This window comes from Cinclus cinclus, chromosome 4 (assembly GCF_963662255.1).
Source record: "Cinclus cinclus chromosome 4, bCinCin1.1, whole genome shotgun sequence".
Classification (NCBI taxonomy): domain Eukaryota; kingdom Metazoa; phylum Chordata; class Aves; order Passeriformes; family Cinclidae; genus Cinclus; species Cinclus cinclus.
Window position 1 is genome coordinate 42,767,894 of NC_085049.1, and position 19,962 is coordinate 42,787,855.

General features: G+C 35.3%; 1 protein-coding gene across 5 annotated transcripts in view; it reads left to right on the forward strand.

Moving 5' to 3' along the window:
* Positions 1 to 19,962, forward strand: part of USP15 (ubiquitin specific peptidase 15) — a 59,152-nt gene that overhangs the window by 35,884 nt on the left and 3,306 nt on the right. For all 5 annotated transcript variants that reach the window (XM_062491960.1, XM_062491961.1, XM_062491962.1 and 2 more), the window contains 12 exons: positions 3,831 to 3,975; positions 12,000 to 12,173; positions 12,524 to 12,682; positions 13,332 to 13,556; positions 15,191 to 15,274; positions 15,379 to 15,473; positions 15,658 to 15,846; positions 16,594 to 16,709; positions 16,840 to 17,112; positions 17,411 to 17,481; positions 17,842 to 17,957; positions 19,808 to 19,957. In XM_062491960.1, the coding sequence (XP_062347944.1) occupies positions 3,831 to 3,975; positions 12,000 to 12,173; positions 12,524 to 12,682; positions 13,332 to 13,556; positions 15,191 to 15,274; positions 15,379 to 15,473; positions 15,658 to 15,846; positions 16,594 to 16,709; positions 16,840 to 17,112; positions 17,411 to 17,481; positions 17,842 to 17,957; positions 19,808 to 19,957 (1,797 nt within the window). The remainder of the gene's footprint in view (positions 1 to 3,830; positions 3,976 to 11,999; positions 12,174 to 12,523; positions 12,683 to 13,331; positions 13,557 to 15,190; positions 15,275 to 15,378; positions 15,474 to 15,657; positions 15,847 to 16,593; positions 16,710 to 16,839; positions 17,113 to 17,410; positions 17,482 to 17,841; positions 17,958 to 19,807; positions 19,958 to 19,962) is intronic.

The window sequence follows — 19,962 nt, forward strand, 5'->3', positions numbered from 1 at the left end:
AAGAATCTGGTTTCTCTGTATGGTACATGTTTCTGTAATATTTTTCTAATCCAGGAGGTGTTCTGTGTAAGAGTAAGCCTCAAATTGATAGGTAATTAATTTTGTGTGGAGGTAGTCATACATTAGTTTAGCTTGTGCAAATTTTATCCAGTCTGAAGTCTTCATTTCTCTAAGTGTGAGATAATTGATTATTGATCTTCTTTGCCTTTACAGGTCATCTTGTAGAAAGAATAACACAGGATTAGCATAATATGTGTTAGTGGGTTCGGAAGAATAGGGAGAGACAAGCATCTTTTAGGTCTTACTGGAATTTCTGTTTATTGCTTTTAGTAAAGCAATACATTTCATATCCCATACAGTGTTTTAAATTACATGGGATGGGGATTAAAAACACCTGAACGGGGATTTTGTTTGGGGAATTAAGTGAAAAGTTGTTCTATTCCCTTCATTTGTAACCATTGCTTTAGGCTCCTAAACTGACTTGCTTGTATCACTTGGTAGGGTCATCCTGTCAAGACAGATAGCTAGCAGCTTTGTTCGTATGCTTGGTGTATTTCAATATGCTTATTCTAAGAAGTATAAGTGTTAATTGCATTACATTACCTCTAGAAACAGTTTCTTCATGTTATACCTGACACATAAGCAAATATTATGACAAAGACAATTTAAATAAATTGTAGTGCTGTCTTTTGCTGTCCAGACAATGATAATGAACAAAATAGAGATGATAATCTTTATGTAGTGGCATAGCCCTCTCCTGCTGCTTCAGGTATCTCTAAAATATGATGAAACCTGATAATAGGTTTCTTAAAGGGTCTGGTCACAAAAATACACTGGCAGTGCATTAAAATGGTTGGGATATTACAGAGCACAGTAAGTCTTCCAAACTTTTAATTTTCTGGGCTCATTCTTGCAACTCAAATTCCTTTATATAAGTACCTGTTGGTACATGGCATTATTCCACTGTCAAATTATGTCTTTTCCAAAACTAGCGATGTTTTTCCAGTCTTTGTTCAAAATCCATGTTTTGCAAAACTCTTAACTGTACAATGAGTGCTCTGGATTCATCATCACTGTTTGAAAGCTGCTTTGAAGTTTAAAGGCACATACAGACAATACAAACAAGTCATTTCAGATCTAGCACTTGCAATTCAAAATTTGTATATTTGCAAATAAAATCTCATTTGGAAACATCCTTTTACCAGTTTTGCCATTTCAAGAGCTCTGTTCAAGGGTCTGAAGATGGTTTCATGTTTCAAAATCGTGCCTTACTTTTGTGAAGCAATTTTTTCTAAGAACTAATAGTGTTTTCTTTCTGTTACTGCTCGTACTTGACTTGCTTATCCTACTGCTACCATTCTGCTTCATTAAAGATGGGAAAGTTTTGCAGGAAAAGCAGCTGAAGCCTTGGAGACATGCAGTTATCACAAGTTACTTTTTCTAGGATATTTCTGTTTGAATTAAATGAATATAGGCTTACCTTGCACCTTATATTGTTAGCTACTTACTATTGACTGTTAATAATGATTTCTATCTCATCCAGCTAAAAAGAATAAAAAGCAAAGCAACAATGTAGTTTATATAAAAATAATTTTTCCACAACAAAACAATTTGCAGACCGATAGAGCTGTAGAGACATCTCCTAGTATCCTGCAAACAGTAGGCAATGTTTGTAGGATATGTTTTGATAAAATATCATAGAACCATGAAAGATGTATTAATAGACCTGACTCACAGGATGAGTGGTAACCTTAATCTCTAAACCCCTCAAATATATTTCTGTGGGCCAGTACAGAAGCTGAAAGAGCTCAGAAATGTCTTTCCCCTTCAAGAAGTAAACTGACAGTTTGTCCCTTAGAGCAAATATACACTGAATCTATCTGCACTACAATTATCTTGAACTAAATTATCGTTGTGGTTCTCAGCTAATTTGAGAAAACCTTTTACATGAATAAGCTACAGCCACAAAATACTAGTTGCATTTTCTTAGCTTCCTAGTGTCCCTCCAAAGTTGACAATTTGTGAAGAGGGGAAATCCGCAGAGAGGGAAATAAAAATGAAAATCCCCAGAAGAATTAAATTCAATTTTTTCATTACCCCTACATCTCCTAAATTTCAAAGAAATTTCTTTTTTGTTAAGCATATGAAAAGTTTTCTCTGTAAGTCAGGTAAGGACAGCAGTAGGAAGGAAGCAAGGCTGAAAGTAGAAGCTTCTTGTGTACCCTGTGCATGTGCATTTCTGTTACTGATACACTGTTTTCAATGCTGTGCACTGGTGGGTTTCTTGTATTGTGGGGGTTGCATTAGCACCAGTGGCAAGCTTGTGTTTTTGATTGCTGGGGTAACTAAGGCCAGCTTAAGGGAATTGGAGTTTGCTGCAGTAACTGGGCTGCAATTGCAAAGGGAGATTGAAGGTAGTTTTTTCCTGGGGATCTCTCATATATGGTGAACACTAACTTTGTAGGGTTTTTTTCCATTGAGAATGACCAGTGAACACAATACCTCTTAGCTAGTTTGGGGGCAAGCCAGAGAGCAGAGAAAATGCATTTGTATAGAAAAAGGAAGGACTAGTGGGAAAGTCAGCTATTAAAGAGAAATGAGCAGTTGTAAAAGTTTGATAACAGAAGCTTTATGGACAATGAAGCTATAAACTGCACAAATTTCTAAGACCACTGAAAGGGAGAAATTTTCATCCCCTTCTGTTGGAAATTTTTGATAACTTGATAAAAAACAACAGTTATTTATGAAAAGTGACTAATTGTGCATCAAGGAGACAGAATTCAGAAAAGAGCATGGTAGTGTTCAGGAGTAATGGCTGAAGTGTAACCACTGAGCACTTGCATCCTTAGACTTCTGTAATTACAAATCCCAGTTATTTATCAGGATTGATTCTTTGCACTGCATATTTTTCCTTATCATTCTTAGTATCTGACTTTAAGATTTTTGTTCATGTCACTTCTAATGTAAATGATGCTTAGAAGCTGCAGAAATACTCCTGAACATCAGTCAAAGCTGCAGTCACACATTTCATTATGATCAGTGCCTGAAATGGTTAAAGTGGTTGTGGTTGCTTGTTTTTTTTCTAACACATTACAAAACATCTTAGAAGATTTCTTTGCCTTCCTGGTGTTCTCAGATATGTTCACTTCACTGTTTTGAGTGTTAGTTTATATTTGATACTTTTGTATTTCATCTGGAAACAAATTGTTTTAAATATTGTCATTGTACCTATTTCAATCATCTACAGTTTTCTCCAAACAGATAGATTTATATTGAAGTTGTTGCGAGGCATTTTGCGCATCCTTTACCTCTCAAGGCTTTTCTGCATTTACATGCTGGATTGTGCTGTCCTAGCAGGGAAACTATAAATAGACTGTCTGATGCAGTGAGGTAGCTATGCCACAGTGGCCTTGGAAATCTCAGCTTTCACCTGTAACTCTGCATTCCCATTCCCACCGACCTCACTCTTGCAGTAGCAGGATGCAAAAAGGAACGTAAATGATTGATTGCTGCTGGTGGTGTCTAAAGTCTGAGTGTTTTAAATATGATGGAGCAATGAAGAATAGAGTAAGCTGTGAAGCTGCTCCTATAAACAAGGGGTAGGGATGAAATAATTGCAGTTACTGCAGTGTGTTTGATTTTGGTTGTTTGCCCAGGTGACTTACAAATTGACATCAATGTTATTACAGAAGTTAAGTGTTTTAAATCTTTACTTGTTTGCAGAAATTAGTTTAACATTTTTAGTAATTTAAGTTTATAAAGTATTTGTATGCTTTTAAGTACAATAGAGTACATGTTTACATTGTGAAAGATGTCTTGTTTTCTTACAGTGTGAAAAACTCAAACTACTGTCTCCCATCATATACTGCTTATAAGAATTATGATTATTCAGAGCCAGGAAGACACAATGAGCAGCCAGGCCTGTGTGGCCTCAGTAACTTGGGGAATACATGTTTCATGAATTCAGCAATTCAGGTATGTACTTTAAAATAAAATCAGCTAGTGTTATTACTTGGAAATAGTATCTTGTTTTATATTATCATGTTTCAAAACTAATTTAGCAGAATAGGATTAAAAGTGAGGAATTAATATTTATCCTTATTCTTTAAAATTGATTTACATAGCTGCATTCAGAATGGTCAGTGTCAGAAGGAGGTTTGACCAGTGTTCTACATGAGTGAACTCTTGAAATGGAATTCTTTGCTTTTTGTAATAATTGCCACGCCCATATGTCACAAAAACTTCCTTTTCCTTTTGAAATGCACTCAAGTACCAGTTGTAGTACTGAAAAAAGTGTCAAAAAAGTACATGACTGATAGATTACTGGGCCTTTATTTCTGACTCACTATGTAGTTTTAGTGCACAGGTTAACATGCAGGAACTTTGGAAAATATTTTCCTTTGACCTTTCCTCTCAGAATAGCTATTTCATGAATGATGTATTTTACAGGAATACATTAGCTTGTTTCTTAGCTGTGAATGCAAGAGAAATACATCTACTACTACTCTACCAAGATGAAGAAACCTTAGTATTTTAATTTTAAATGGAAGCTGCAGTTGTAGAGTAATTAAGAGTCAGAACTAGGAGTTGAGTTTGATTTTGTTTAGTTCTCTAACTCACCTTTTGTCTCTAACACACCTTTGTCTAATTCACTTTTTGTCTTTTGTCAAAAAACTGATATGTGTATTTAAGTTTTTGTTCACATATTTTCCTGCTGAGTATGAAAACGTTACATCTTAACCAAGCATGCTGCAGAGTTGTTATCGTGCTTTTCTCCTTGGTCATTACAAGGGTTCCTGGCTTATGTTCGTGATTTCTTTTGGGTAAAATTAAAAAAAGAAAAAACCCAAAACCACAACCCAAATGTTGCATTCCTTCTTCAGCCTGTTGGAGTAAGAAGGGAATTTCAAGTGCATTTTGTAGGCTAAGTTTATGAAGTTGTTGACATTTGCTCAAAAGAAAAAATGTTCCAGTGTCACAGTGTGTGTAGGTACTTCTATCCCTTCTTTGTGTTGACAGTCAGTGAATAATTTGGCCTTACTTTTCTGTAACCTCCTGTTAGGTAGCTGCCGAGAGCCACAAGCTCTCTCATTAGTCTTGTCTTCTTCGGGTCAAACTAATGCAAACAGCTCTGGCTTTCCAGCCCCTTGACCACGTTGGTGTTCTTTCTCTGTTCTTTCTTACACTGGGGGGCCCTAAGTAGGACAGTGTTCCTGCAGCAGTCTCATAAGTTCCAAATGGGGGAGAAGATTTGCTCCCTTTTGCCTCTGACTGCAGTTGCTAATGCAGCCAGTTTGCAGCTGAATAGCTTTCCCATGGGGATGAACAGCAGGATCACATTTCCAAAGAAAAGGACCGCTGGGTCATATAATGCAAAACTTCTTTCTAGCCAGTCAGCCCCCACCTGTTAGTGGTATATAAGGTTATTCCATGCTTATTCCATACTTACTGATATAAGGCATCCATAAAATTAAATTTGTTTCTAAAGATGTTTCTAAAAAAAATATTTGTTTCCATGAGGATACTTGAAGAGAAATTGAACAGTGCAGAGAGTAATTATATTTTTTTTATCATGATACATGAAAGATGGCTAAACTTAAAGGAGGAAGGACACACACTTTGCAGTGTCCATTTTAACTAAATTCCTACACATAACCTCTCTTGATTACTGCATTTCATCATTCCACTGTTGGAAAGAAAAGCATGTGTTTTTGTCTAGTGCGTCAACCATAATTATGTTTTGTAAGTTGAATTCAAAGAACATTCTTGCTACATAATTAAAGGCTTTTTTATGAGTCTACCTTGTACATCAAACTATACTGATTAAATAAGGATAATTTTAATTATTCAAACCTTAATTGAACTGGTACACATAATTTGCATATCTGTAATTCAAAAGTAACCTTTTAGGTTAGAATTCTAAGCATGGGTTGTTGCCTTTAGGAGTTTTATGCAGCATAACAAACTTGTTACATGTCACATCATTATCCCATTGTGTTAAACAGATTTAATTCTGAGGTCTGCATTAGAAATTACATCAGCTTTAACTTCATTGCTTTTCAGTTACATCTAGAAAATTAACTTTTCAAATAAGTTCTGAGAAACTGTAGTGTAAATTAATAAACACAGGTTTGCTGATTATCAAGAGAGTGCTCTGGGTAAGAAAATTAGGTGTTTATTGAGCAGTGTAGCTTTTAGTTTTGCATGGTACCTTGAATATGTCCTTGAAGGTGTGTTTTTTCAAATGCATTATTTGGTGGCTTTCTTAGCAAGGAAATGTAAAGCATGTTTCTGTTTCACCTACTTTGTCTCAAAGAAATTACTGTTCAGAGCTTAATGTTATCTAAGAAATCTATGGAAGTGCTTTTTAGTGAAAGTATGATGTTTTCTTAATACACTAAGGTCTCACAGGCAGCAGTCTTCCTCTTGCCACCACTTACATATTTTTTCAGTTACACAGAAAGCATGCGTTTCACTGTGCTAATTTGCTATTAATTTCATGTGCTATTTCATCAAAGTAGCATTTGATTATTCTGGCTGTAATACCTATGGCCAGAGCATTCTGAATATGTTTTGATCTCTCTTGGAAGCAACAAAAAGATGGGCTCAAATAGTCTGTGAATGGCAAAATATTCTGCTTGGGAATATTGGCTGCTCTAGGCGTTCACCTTGGATGATGGAGTAGAGTACACCCTCAGCAAGACTAGAGCTCACACAAATCTGCAGTGAGGAACTGCTATATCAAGTGGCTTTGCTGCCATTTGGACAGATCTCAGTGGGCTGGAACCTCATGAAGGTTCAGAGGAAATGCAAAGCCCTGTGCCTTGAAGTAACAACCCGAGGAACCAGTACACTGTGGTATGGGGTCAGTGACTGGATGGAAAGCAGCTTGGCAGAGAAGCACCCAGGATCCTGCTGAACAAAAAGCCAGCAGTGTGTTCCTGTGGCCAAGGCAGACAACAGCATCCTGGGCTGCGCTAAGAGGAGTATTGACAGTAGGTTGAAAAAGGTGATCCTTTCCTTCCACTCAGCACTGGAGAGACACCCCCAGAGTTCTGAGTTCACTTCTGGGCTCCCCAGAGAGTTAAGGGATATCCTGGAGCAAGTCTGGTTAGAGACCACAGAGGTGATCAAGGATTGCAGTACCTGACCTGTGTGGAGAGGCAGAGAGCTGGGGACTGTTCAGCCTGGAGAAGCCTCCAGAGTGATTTTACTGTTTTTTGGAAGTACCTGGTGGAGAAAAGAAAACTTAAGCCAAATTCTCGCAGCCCACTGAAAGAAGAAGAGGCAATGGGCACAAGCTGAAGCACATGCAGTTCTTAAATACAGGAAACTTTGTTCTAAAATGGGGTTTATCAAACAGTGGAATAGGGTTTTCAGGGAAACTGTGAAGCCTCTATTCTTGAAGATGCTTAAAACCTAACTGAACAAAGTCCAAAGCAACTTGCTTTAGATGACCTGTCTTTGAGCACGTGGGTTGGACCAGAGAATCTGCAGAGATGCCTTCTAATCTTAACTATTCGCTGATTCTCTGATCTACTCTGGTCACCTATTTTATCTTACTTCTCCTCCTAAGGTGTATTCCTTCACAATTGTGCTAACACAGGGTTGTTTGTCAGGATAAATCTGTTTCCTTTCAACAAAATAGTTTACTTTGGAGTATTTGACTCTAAAATAGTTTCAATTCCATTAATGTACCAAAAGCTCTGCTTTGATCTTTTCCATTCAATTTGTGCTGGGTGTGATCAGTGTAGCTTCCTTCAACAGAAGCAGAGTTTAGTTTATCCATTTTCCAGCTGATTTCCGCTTTTCTCAGCTCCCTCTGCTTTCCAGGGAGCATTGAGGCCCCCTGAGTATTCACATAGGAGGCATTTCTGCTTCAGAAACCACTGCATTTCTCACACAGCTTCTTTGGTCTTATCTCATGTACCGTGAAGATGGTTTGCATCAGAGATAATATCAATGTTCCTTGACAAAGAGGGACAATTCCTAAAAGCAGCTTTGTCTCCTGAGTCTGACAAACTTGTGTCAAAGTTCTTGCCCTGTAAACATACTAGGTAGAAATGTGAAAATCCTGGCAATGTCTTATATTTGGTTGCAAGTTCTTTAGTATAATTCTTCAATCTATAGATAAGGTTAGGCTTGCCCCTTTATCGTGATTATTGTGAAGAGACCTTTGCCCTTCCAAGCAGGAGCTTTCAGTATTAAGCAGCTCAGGAAAAGTGGAGGATAGATGATGAAGAGATAGGTAGGATCCTGTGTGTGATTACAGGCAGCTGCAAGCTGAATGAGAGTAAGGCCAAGAAGTTTAAAATCCCATTGTATATCTCTGAAATGCTGTTCTCTTACCACTGTTCCCTAATTAAAAAAAAAAGGGGGGGGCAGTAATTCAGTATTCTTATTTTGGTTGTATTGGAACTTTTGTGTACTTTTTTCAGTTTCTTTTGAAGGGAGTAGTCCATATTTTTTTATTTAATTTATTTCAGTGCAAACACCTAAGGGTTGATTTTTTTTTTCCTGATTAGGCCAAAATGTCTGCTTTTGCAGGTCCAAGCATGAAATAAAACAGGAATGACAAAAGGGAGTGTGTAGATTTTATGAAATAAATATTATTATGAATACTTGAACCCCATATTAAAAATATTTGGCAAGCAGATGTTTCATTCACATTCACTTAGGTACAGCTATATTCTAAGCTGAAAAATAAATTATTAAAAATGAGTCTCATTAAGCATTGCTGTGCTGCCACCTGTGGGTGTTTTTCAAGTATTACTTTGCTGTTTCAGTGGGATATTAGGGATTAGAACTCTGGAATTTTTTTTGGTCTTTTTTTTTTTTTTTTTTTGCAGTGAAAATCTGAGAGTTCCAAAATTTTCATTTTGTGATTAAAAGGTAGAAGAAGAAAATAAGTAAATGTTTTCATTAAAACATTCATTTTTTTCCCAAGATTTTAATTATTATGGGTTTTTTCCATCAGTGTGATTCCATATATACCTGGCTTCTGTCCAAGCTTTGCAGTGAGTATTTCAGAAGTTTTTTTCTTCAGAAAGCTGAATAATATTCCCTCTAATGTGACTTCTGACTGTCAGTTTATCCAGACAAAAGATGGCATATTTCACCACTAACTGAAATTGTTACAATTTTATTGCTCAGTTTCAGTTGCCATAGGCATGTGGAGTTTGGATTAAGGAGCTAAGTGCTTTTTGCCTTGTCTGATAGTGAACTAACAAAAGTCAGATAGATATGTGTAAAGTAAATAATTTTTTCTCCTATGACCTGGATCATCTCTTCAGTCTGGCAGCTCTTGGTATTTTATTAGAAAGCTGAAATATGAAATTCCAACGTCCCTTGCATAAAATTCTTAGTAACACCTGAAGCTGAAGAACCACGACACTTTACAGGAATATTTGATTTTTATATCTCAATTCATGATCCTCATTTCTCCAGTTCACTGGCATGATAGATACAGTGTCTTCCAGTGAGGCTACAGTACTGGGATGCGTATATATATGTGCATGTGTAACATAACACTAAAAACAATTTTTTCTTTTTTTTCATTTCCTGTGCATCTTAATAACTTTTTTACAGGTTATTAATACATAACATGGAAGTATGATTTCAGTGTTAACCTTTTGTCATGCTGAAGATTAAGCAAACCTTCTCTCCTGTGTCTCTTGGAGTTTCTACCTTCTATTCCATACTTCACATTATCTTTTCACTAAATGAGCAGTTCAGGTTCAGAGAACATTGCAGAAATTTTGTTGGTTAAAGAAAACTTTTAGATACAGCAGTACCTGAAATGAAGTGCCATTCTGTTACCTCTTTAGTTCACAGACAGTTTTTCAGAGTTTTACTGTACTTGTTTGGCTTATTATTCTTCACCTGCTGGTATACTTTTAATTTACTTATCGTCTGTATTTTGAAACAAACAGAAAACCTTGAATCCCGAGGTTGAACAGGACCCATAAATCTGGTAACTTCACTGTCCGGTAGATTGTCTTGGTTCTAATAAACACTTTCCATAAGGCTTCCTTGATAACCTACAGCATATTACATGAGAAAATAAGAATGTAAGATTCCCTTCAAACTGGCTTCTAGATGTTTTTCCTCTGACTTTAATCACATTCTTAAATGATTCTCCATTGTCAGTCAGCCTTTTCAAAGAGTAAATATGTTTGTAATCATTTAGCTTTGTCAGTTACATTGAAAAGATTGGCATATGTGGCCAACTTTATTAGCTGGCTTTAGTAGCTACCCTTTAAAAAATTTTGGTATCTGGTATTTTAGAAAAAATATGTCAGCTCTGTACCTCAAAGCTTGCTGTGTTGAGATAGACATTTGTGCATTCCAGAACTACCATTGGTGTCATCTCATGTTGTAGTGTGGACATTGTTAAAGGAAAAAGGGAAATTATCTGTAGTAATCTTCCTGACTTATGCTATTAATATTAATATTCCGAGAAAGTGACAAAACCAGTTTATCAGGTGAAAACTAGAAATTGATTTTTTTTTTTTTTTTTTTTTTTGTGGAACTCGCATTGTCAGGACATTGTATAATGCTTGACTAACAGAAAGACCTGTAGAAAAATATACTATTTTCATATTACTTAGTTCCTTGTGTTACACATTCCTGACACTAAACTCCTAAACCAGCCCAAAAATAATCCAGAAGACAACACAGGTCTTTGAGGTAGGGGGAGTTGGGATCACCACTACTGGAAGTAAAAACTCTTTCCCTCATAGCAAGAGAAAAATGAGATTTCTTCAACCCTGTCTGTCCAAAAGGATCTGTAATACCAGGAATTTTTTCTTGCAGTGTTTACAGATCCTGAAAGCTTTAGGTGAGAAGGAAGAGAAAGGAAGGAGTTTGATTGTAGGCATGACACTCAGCTCTCTACAGCATGTGACTGGTTTTGCTTTGTAATATTGCACAGGTATGATAGGCAGACATAGGAATAACTTTTTTTGCCTTGCTTAATAAAGTTGAAATTCTTCCAGTCTAATTCTTGTATCTTATGCAGTAGCATAAGTGGAGCTCTTCCCCTTGTTTACAGAGAGGCAGATGAGACTGGTGAAATACTTGACCTTTCCTCAAACCATTTAATAAAGGAAAGACTGCAGAACAGCTTACAATATTTAATCAACAAACCCTTAAGTATATATGCTAAGGCATGGCATGGGGATTATTCCTGAGTGATAGAAATGCTTATGTTTAGAGGAGTATGAGGAGTAGCCCATAAAAATTCAAAGTGAAATTGTTAATCTTACTTCAGTGATTGCATCCTGCTCTTTCCAAATGCTGAGAGAAGAGACAAACTGGTACAGAGGATAAGTGGTTATTTTAATCTAAAACAAGGTCCATGCTTTCCTCGGACTAATTTCAGCTCTAAATGGCATCACAGTATTTAAAAGAAAATAGGAAGGGCTGCAGCACTGTCATTCAAAGTCTAGTCGCTCTAACATTGCTGTCTCCAACAGCATCCATAAGCCAGTCTTAGCAAAGAAAATGAAAAGGCCAAGCATCCTCACCTTCCCTCGCCTGCCAAAATAAGTGTTTTTTTCAAATGTTGCTCTGAATATGGTATAATTGGAACTAATAAGCCCTGTTGGTTCTCTCTTCCAAGCACTCTCCACTTTGCCCATCTGTTATAACTTCAAAAACAAGTTTTGTAAAGCCATTCATGTCTCAAGAAACACCTTGTTTTGTTTGTTTTAAATATTGATACAAATTGTGTTTTCATGCTGTGGTTGGTTGGACTACTTTGTTTTATAAATTTTGAGGTAAAGCTCTTGACAGATACTACCTGTGCATAACTTGCAATGACAGCTGTAGCAAGTCTTGATTTAAAGCTGTTATTTGTTTCTGGAAAAGATTGTTTAGGGTTTTTCCTTCCAGGCACTAGACATTACAGTTCATGGCTACTTTAACAAAATTAAAACATTCTTTGTTTAGAACTGATTCAAATCACTGTTCTAAAAAGTCTGTATTATTTTTTGCAGTGTCTGAGCAACACACCTCCTCTTACAGAGTACTTCCTTAATGATAAATACCAAGAAGAGCTGAATTTTGACAATCCTTTAGGAATGCGAGGTGAAATAGCAAAATCTTACGCTGAGCTTATCAAGCAAATGTGGTCAGGAAAATACAGCTATGTTACCCCAAGAGCATTTAAGGTCAGTAGGGATATTACATTGAATGCACATTGTCAGTTTCAATTTTGTACTTTTAAGTATAAAACTACGAGAAATATATAAAAAAAATAATTTGAAGTACTGTTTATCAGTATGCAGTCCATTCATTGAACTGGTAAAACACTTGGATGTATATTTCGGTAGGTGTCACCTGTCCTTGTGCTTTGGTCTTTGAGAATTAGTTTTGACTTCCTATCTTCATTGAAAAGCTTACCTTTTATAACTACAGGTTTTACCTTTTCAATGTGCTGCTGTAGCATCTCGGAAGTATCTACTCTTTCTAACAATTAAGGTACCAGAAGTTATGTTATGCCTTTTTCTCTTTCTTTAAGACACAAGTGGGACGATTTGCACCACAGTTTTCTGGTTATCAGCAACAAGATTGTCAAGAGCTACTGGCTTTTCTCTTGGATGGCTTACATGAGGATTTGAATAGAATTAGGAAAAAGCCTTATATTCAGTTAAAGGATGCGGATGGGAGACCAGACAAGGTAGGGGTTTTGGAGCTGATCATCTTCATTTTAGTCAAAGTTGTATGCTGTAAGATACTTCTATGCACTGGAAGGTTGGGAAACTGATTACATGGGGCTTTTTCTGGAAGACATTTCAGAAAATAGGACAAAACTTTAAAATTGAGATCTTGAGAAATGGTGTAAATTTCTGTTTATTTTTTAAGATAGTGAGGGGGGTGGGAGGATGGTAAGGCCTTTTTTAAGACTTCACTAAGACCATCTGGTTCAATTCAATGATGAGTTCAGTTGGAAAAACAATTCCTATTCTGTTTTTTTTATTTTTATATCTACAGTACGAAGCATTCTGTCTCCAGTACTCTTACTTTAGGGAAACTCTTCTTTTGTTATGAGTTAATTCAGATGGAATTTTTATGTTTATCTGCTTTTGTCTTTCCCCAAGCTACTTGAAAGTCACTCTCAGACTATGCAATACCAGTGACAGGATCTCTATTCTAGGAAAACCATACATCTTTTAACCTGCAAACCTGATACTAGTAACATTCCTTACAGGTCCTTTGGGGTGACATGTCTGTGTTTAGGTGGTTACTGAAAATGTTCTGTCAAAGACTTTTCTTAACAATTCATTTCCTTCTACTTTGTCATAACCCAGATCATGCTTTATTTACAGGTGGTTGCTGAAGAAGCCTGGGAAAACCATTTAAAGAGAAATGACTCCATCATTGTAGATATATTTCATGGCCTTTTTAAATCTACCTTAGTTTGTCCTGAATGTGCTAAGATATCTGTAACCTTTGATCCCTTCTGTTACTTGACACTTCCATTACCCATGAAAAAAGAACGCACTTTGGAAGTTTATTTAGTTAGAATGGATCCACTTGCAAAGCCTATGCAGGTAAGCAGCTTAATTTATACACAAACACTTTGATTCATGAGGCATTAAAAGTGAACCCAAGTTGCTTTACACTGTATGCAAATTCATAAGCAAATCCAACAAGCTTTATTTTTCTGGTGTGTGTTCTGAAATCTCGCTTAGGAAAGTGGGAAAGACTTATACATACCTGAGGAAGACTGTACGTACCTTGTACAGTTTTAAGAAAGAATTAGTAATTTCTTTATAGTTATGTTAATAAGGCTTCTTAATCTTTAAAATGTATGCTGACATAATTTTTAAGTGCTGCTGTGATGGATTTTTATGTTTATAAAAATATTTATACACCTACTCCATAAGACTTAATTTATTGGTTTCTTAATTACAGAAGGCAAATATTTGTAAAAAGTGGTACAAAAAAACCCCATGACTAAATATATTAGGTAGTCTCAAATTCTTATGTGCTCTCACTTCATAATAAAAAGAAAAAATTCACATGAGATGTCTTTGTGAAGAGTATCCCTTTTGCCATTTTTTTTTGGAAGGGGATGATATTAACACACATTAGAATGTCATGAAAAAATGTATGTCAGGTTATCATATCTAAGTCATGATTAACTGGTTCTAGCTGTACTTTATATGGTGAGGATAGGTGAAATAAATACAACACAGTTATGCAGACATTCAGGCAGGCTCTAACACCTGAAATCAGTACCATAAGAAGGAAAGGGGGAGAAAAGTATTCTCAAAGGCACTATGAGTTGAGGAATTCGAAGGTGAAGGGAGGTGTATTAACTAATGGGAGATAAGCCTGCTAGAAATTTAATTGTGAAAATAGGGGTTGCACAATAGTTGCAGTAGTTTTCTATTTCTACAATTGCAGTTGCAATAGTGGAGACACAAAGTAGTTGAGAAAACTAGTAGAGTAGTTGAACATGACTCTTGATATTAGATGGTTGTGCTGGAAAAATAGTTTGGGAAGAATACCAGTTCAGTAGAGTTTTTTTAAGTCTTAATGATTATAAAATTTAAGGACATAGCATGCAATACTTGGAAATTAATTATAGAGTTAATAATACCTTATTTATAATGAATCCTGTCTTCATTATGCAAATAAGAGCTAAGATGTTTGTGTGGAGTTTTATTACAAACTGCATGTGGACTGCATAAGAGAAGCCACAGAGGTTTTCTTTCACTTTAATCAAATTCTCTCTCTACATGCAAAATGAGAATCTGTTGCCTGCCATTGCTTTTCTTTCCTAGTAATACTTTATAAACAACATGCATTGTATTCCAGATTTAGTAATATTTTTTGATAGCATGTGTACTATTTAAATGCTTAAATAAGAAGGTACTGTTGAAATGCAAATCTTAAGTAATTTATACTGTTAGTCTTCTTACAGAAAAAGTAAAACAGCATTAAAACAAGTATTGTATAAACTAATAAATGGAGTATTCAGTGTGTGTATTTGTAAAGTTGTGCAGATTACTACTTTTTAAGCAGCTTTTGGAATTTATGTTAGTGATCTACATACTTTACACCTTAAGTTTCAAATATATGAAAGAAATACATGAAATATGCTGAACATGTGTTGTTTTGTTTTTTCCTAATATATATTTATTTTCTTAAGAAATCAAAATTATATTTTCCTTTTCAGTACAAAGTAGTTGTTCCCAAAATTGGAAATATATTGGATCTTTGCACAGCGTTGTCGGCTTTGTCTGGTGTTGCTGCAGATAAGGTAAGAGTGATCTCTTATATAAAGCACAACCAATAACATATTTTAATACACATTTTAATATGTATTAACCTGATTTAACAATGTGTACTCCATTTTCTTTTCAGATGATTGTTACTGATATATACAATCACAGGTTCCACAGGATATTTGGCATGGATGAAAATCTAAGTAGTATTATGGAACGCGATGACATTTATGTGTAAGTGTAGATAACATGCTTTGTTATGTTACCTTTTTGCAGTTTGTTTAGTTCTTTATAAAAGATTTAAACCTAGACACCAGATTAGGTGATTAAACTGGAAGGGCATATTTTTTTTATTTTTCCCCTTTGTGGCCTTTTCCATGACCGTTGTTCTTTGTATTTCTGATTCTTTTTCTTCTAGATTTGAAATTGCTATCAATAGAACAGAAGACACGGAACAAGTCATAATTCCTGTTTGCTTAAGGGAAAAGTGCAGGCACACTAGCTACAGCCATAGTGGTTCTTTACTATTTGGTCAACCTTTTCTCATAGCAGTGCCTAGAAACAATACTGAAGATAAACTGTATAACCTGCTGCTGCTAAGAATGTGGTAAGTTTATTGTTAAAAGAAAAATTCTTTTGTTAAGAATAATGCTAATTGTTGGAGTCAGTAGGCATGTACTTTCATGTGCATTTTAGCATACTGATTAGATTTCAGTACTTTTATTTGCTTTCTGTTGAATTTTAATTATTAAATTTTAGCCACTAATTTGGATTTTGATTTTTTTGTTAGCATGACCTCATCCAAAAAGTATTTGAGAAGACAGTAGAGAGTCAATCTGTATTGTTAAATAATTCTCTTGTACGCTTAGCTGTTTGTTAGGTGTTGGTAAAATGGAAATGTCTTCCAGTTTCTCTGCTATGGTTATACTTCCTGTATCTACTGTTTAAGCGTATCTACTAATTTATGTTGGAAAAGTACATGGTAGATGCTTTCTGAAACTGGACTAGAATTAGCATCATTATATAGAAGAAATTAAAATTGTATCACCTCCAATTTAAATTCATGCTTCTTTTTCTATTGATGTAACTTTCTCTGTAATATGGTTAATGAGCAATTAAAAAAAAAAAAGAATTCTGGACAAATAGAGTGAGACCAAGAATCAAGTTGTCTCAGACCAAGTAGCTGCCAAAATACACAGTCATATGTGAGTAGGTTTTCCTTTGTGCTTGTAACACTAGACATGTTTGGCAATAAAACTGATAACCTGAGTAAATTAGAAAGGAGTGCAGAAATACAGTACACTAGCAAGTACTCGGTTGCTTCTAACTTGTTGCTCTCACTTGTTACATTTAGCCGATATGTAAAAACATGTACTGAAAGTGAAGACACTGAAGGTTCCCTGCATTGCTGTAAGGACCATGGTATCAATGGTAATGGCCCAAATGGAATACATGAAGAAGGATCCCCAAGTAAGACTGGAATGTCTTAAGCTTGTTTTTAGTATTTGGTGTTGAATTTGAAATGGAAGTTAACTCTGTAGTGTTTTTCAATTACTGACATTTTCTCATCTCTTCCTCTTTATCCTTCCAATTGCTTTAGGTGAAATGGAGACAGATGAGCAAGATGATGAATCCAGCCAGGATCAGGAACTTCCCTCAGAGAATGAAAATAGCCAGTCAGAAGACTCAGTTGGGGGTGACAATGACTCTGAAAATGGATTATGTGAGGATACTTGCAAAGGTCAACCACTCACGGGACACAAAAAGCGATTGTTTACATTCCAGTTCAATAATTTAGGCAATACTGACATAAACTACATCAAAGATGATACCAGGCATATTAGATTTGATGATAGGCAACCTAGGCTTGATGGTAAGTCACAAGGAACAGAGTGGGCAATATTTGGTTCTGAGACTCTTTTCTGATTCTCACATTTCATTTTTTTTTTGTGTGTTGTTTGATATATTTTTCTTTTAAATAGTAAATTCTGTATAAATAATTTTTATTGCAGTTGACTTCTTGAAATGCAGAATTTTTATGTGCTTCAATTTTTGTATTATATTCATTATAGCATTGTTTAATTTGCTTTGAAGAGTGCTTGCCCCAAGTTAATACGATTTCATGTAAGGCAAGAAATAATATTAAGAGAATACATTTTTTTTAATCTTAGAAAGATCTTTCCTTGCTTTGGATTGGGATCCTGAATTGAAGAAGAGATACTTTGATGATAGTGCAGCAGAGGTAAGCTGTTAATATTGCTCCCTATTCCAGCACAAATAAAAACTAACATAAAAAATGCAACTTAGCATGACATACAAGATTATAAGTTTTCACAAGAAGAAGCAACTATATCTTATTTTCATGTTATTTTAGTAAATATATTGTCATAAATAAACTTCATACATACATCATGGAATTAGCAAATCTGAGGCTTATGAAGTGGGAAGTAAATCTGAAGCTGTGGACACTTTTTACTTGAATGGTTTCTGATCAGTTTTTCCATATGTAGGAGCTTTGTAGTTACTGTTTACAGTAAGACGACATCACTAAAATGAGTTTTGTTTCATTTGTTTTCTTAACTCAAGAAATACTTCTCTTTAGGATTTTGAAAAACATGAAAGTGTGGAATATAAGCCTCCCAAAAAGCCTTTTGTGAAATTAAAAGACTGCATTGAGCTGTTCACAACAAAGGAAAAACTAGGTGCTGAAGACCCATGGTAAGCACAAAAATTTAAGATTATGTTCTATGGTGTATTTTTCAAAATTAATCAAACCCACATTTGAACACAGAGATAATTAGTTGATATGTTAATATTATTTTGAAACTGGTTATTTCACAAATAGTTAAAAATTCTCAAAATGCTTTCTGTTTTGATCCATTACTTAACCAAAATTTTTACCATGTACAGAACATTACATTTGTAGGGAAGACAATCTAATGCATTCGCAGTTAGGAAGAGGGGTTGCTACATAAGTTGCTCTAGTCTGTGGACTGTGATGGACAGTGAATGAATAATATTGTGAAAAATTCAAAGCAGTGGTTTAAGCAAATACTCCTTTCTGAGATGAGAGGTTGTAGTTTCTTTATGCAAATACAAAACTTGCCTTGCATTGATATATGAAATAGGGATGTGCATAAACAGCAAGTTAATGGGATGTCTGTAGTTAATAGAACTCTTCAAATTCATCTTCTAGCCATTAGGTTTTTGGCAGAGACTTTTATTTTCATACTTCCTCCAAATTATAATTTGGAATCATATCTGAATATTCATAATTACAGTATGTTCCCATAAGATCCTTTTTTTCCAGGAGCTTTCTAGCAGATAGCAATCTTTCATCAACATCTTTAAACTCAGAACTAAGTTTGAAAAGAGCCCATTTTTCTTCTGTGGATACCAAAAAGTTTTGGAGACCTTCAAATATTGTCAGCAGAGTTTCTCCTATGTTTGTGCAGGGTAGGGAGCTGACTTACAAAGTCTCTTTTTCTTTTCTGTGTTTGCTAGATTATACAACAATAAATAGACTGGTTGAGGTACCATATAACTCGGGTATGGTGAAGCACTTCCATTTTGGCAACATATTTTAAGCAGAGTATTTTAACTGTTAAATACAACTGCAGAGGTCAAGCAGCTGCTACTAGATGCATCTCACTGGAGGTCATTAATCACATTTTTCTTCATTTGTTAGGTCATCACAAGTCTAATCTACAAGAGGTCATCATCCCTATTCCAGCACTGTTTGTATTCTGCATATTCTAAGCCAAATGGGAAAACAGATTTTAATTCCAGCCTCCCCTTACAGTTCTCCTAATTTTTTTGTCCTTATCTGATGTTGCTATTTAAAGACACTTGTGCACTCTTTTAATTAGGGTTCATCTCTTTTCTTTTTTTCTCCATAGATTTTTACTTCTTAGATGCCAATGTTTAGAATATGCATAGACTACTTCACGCAAGAGTTACTTGCATTCATTCTTATTTATCTTCCTTTCTGAGCATTAGTTGCTGAATGATTCAAGTATGCATTGCAGAGAACAAAAATTTCTTAAGTTGCAGCCGGTTTAAATACATGCTTAAATACTAAGAAAGGAATTTTCTAGCAATGAGTTTTTCCAGGTTCCAGTAGTCACTGTTATCTGGTTTTAGATGGAGTAGGGTGATGGATGGATGAACTTGGAAATTGAAACTTGAAAGAACCATAGTTGTCTGGGGGCTTTTTTGTTAATTTCTTAACACTTTTTTTTTTTTAATATGAGAATGCTGTGTTTTAACTAAGGATACAGGGATCTGATCAGGGATGTAGGAGATGAGAATCCAGAATTGGGGTATGCTGCTTCTGTGTTTAAAATGATGTTAAGCTTCACTGGGATCACACTTGCACATTTTAAACTGGAAGGGATATCTATGATATTAGTAACAGAAGATGAAAAGCGTGTGTTTTTTTGCTCATTCAGTTCCTCCCATGAGTGAGACTTTCTCTTTGGTAATATATTTTAACATACATAGGGACTACAGTTACATAAATTTGATTTTTTTTCCTTTTTTTTTTTTTTTTTTTTTTTTGCTTTTAGGTATTGTCCAAACTGTAAAGAACATCAGCAAGCTACTAAGAAGTTAGACTTGTGGTCACTTCCCCCCGTACTGGTAGTTCATCTGAAGCGCTTTTCCTACAGCAGATATATGAGGGACAAGTTGGATACATTGGTTGACTTCCCAATAAAGTAAG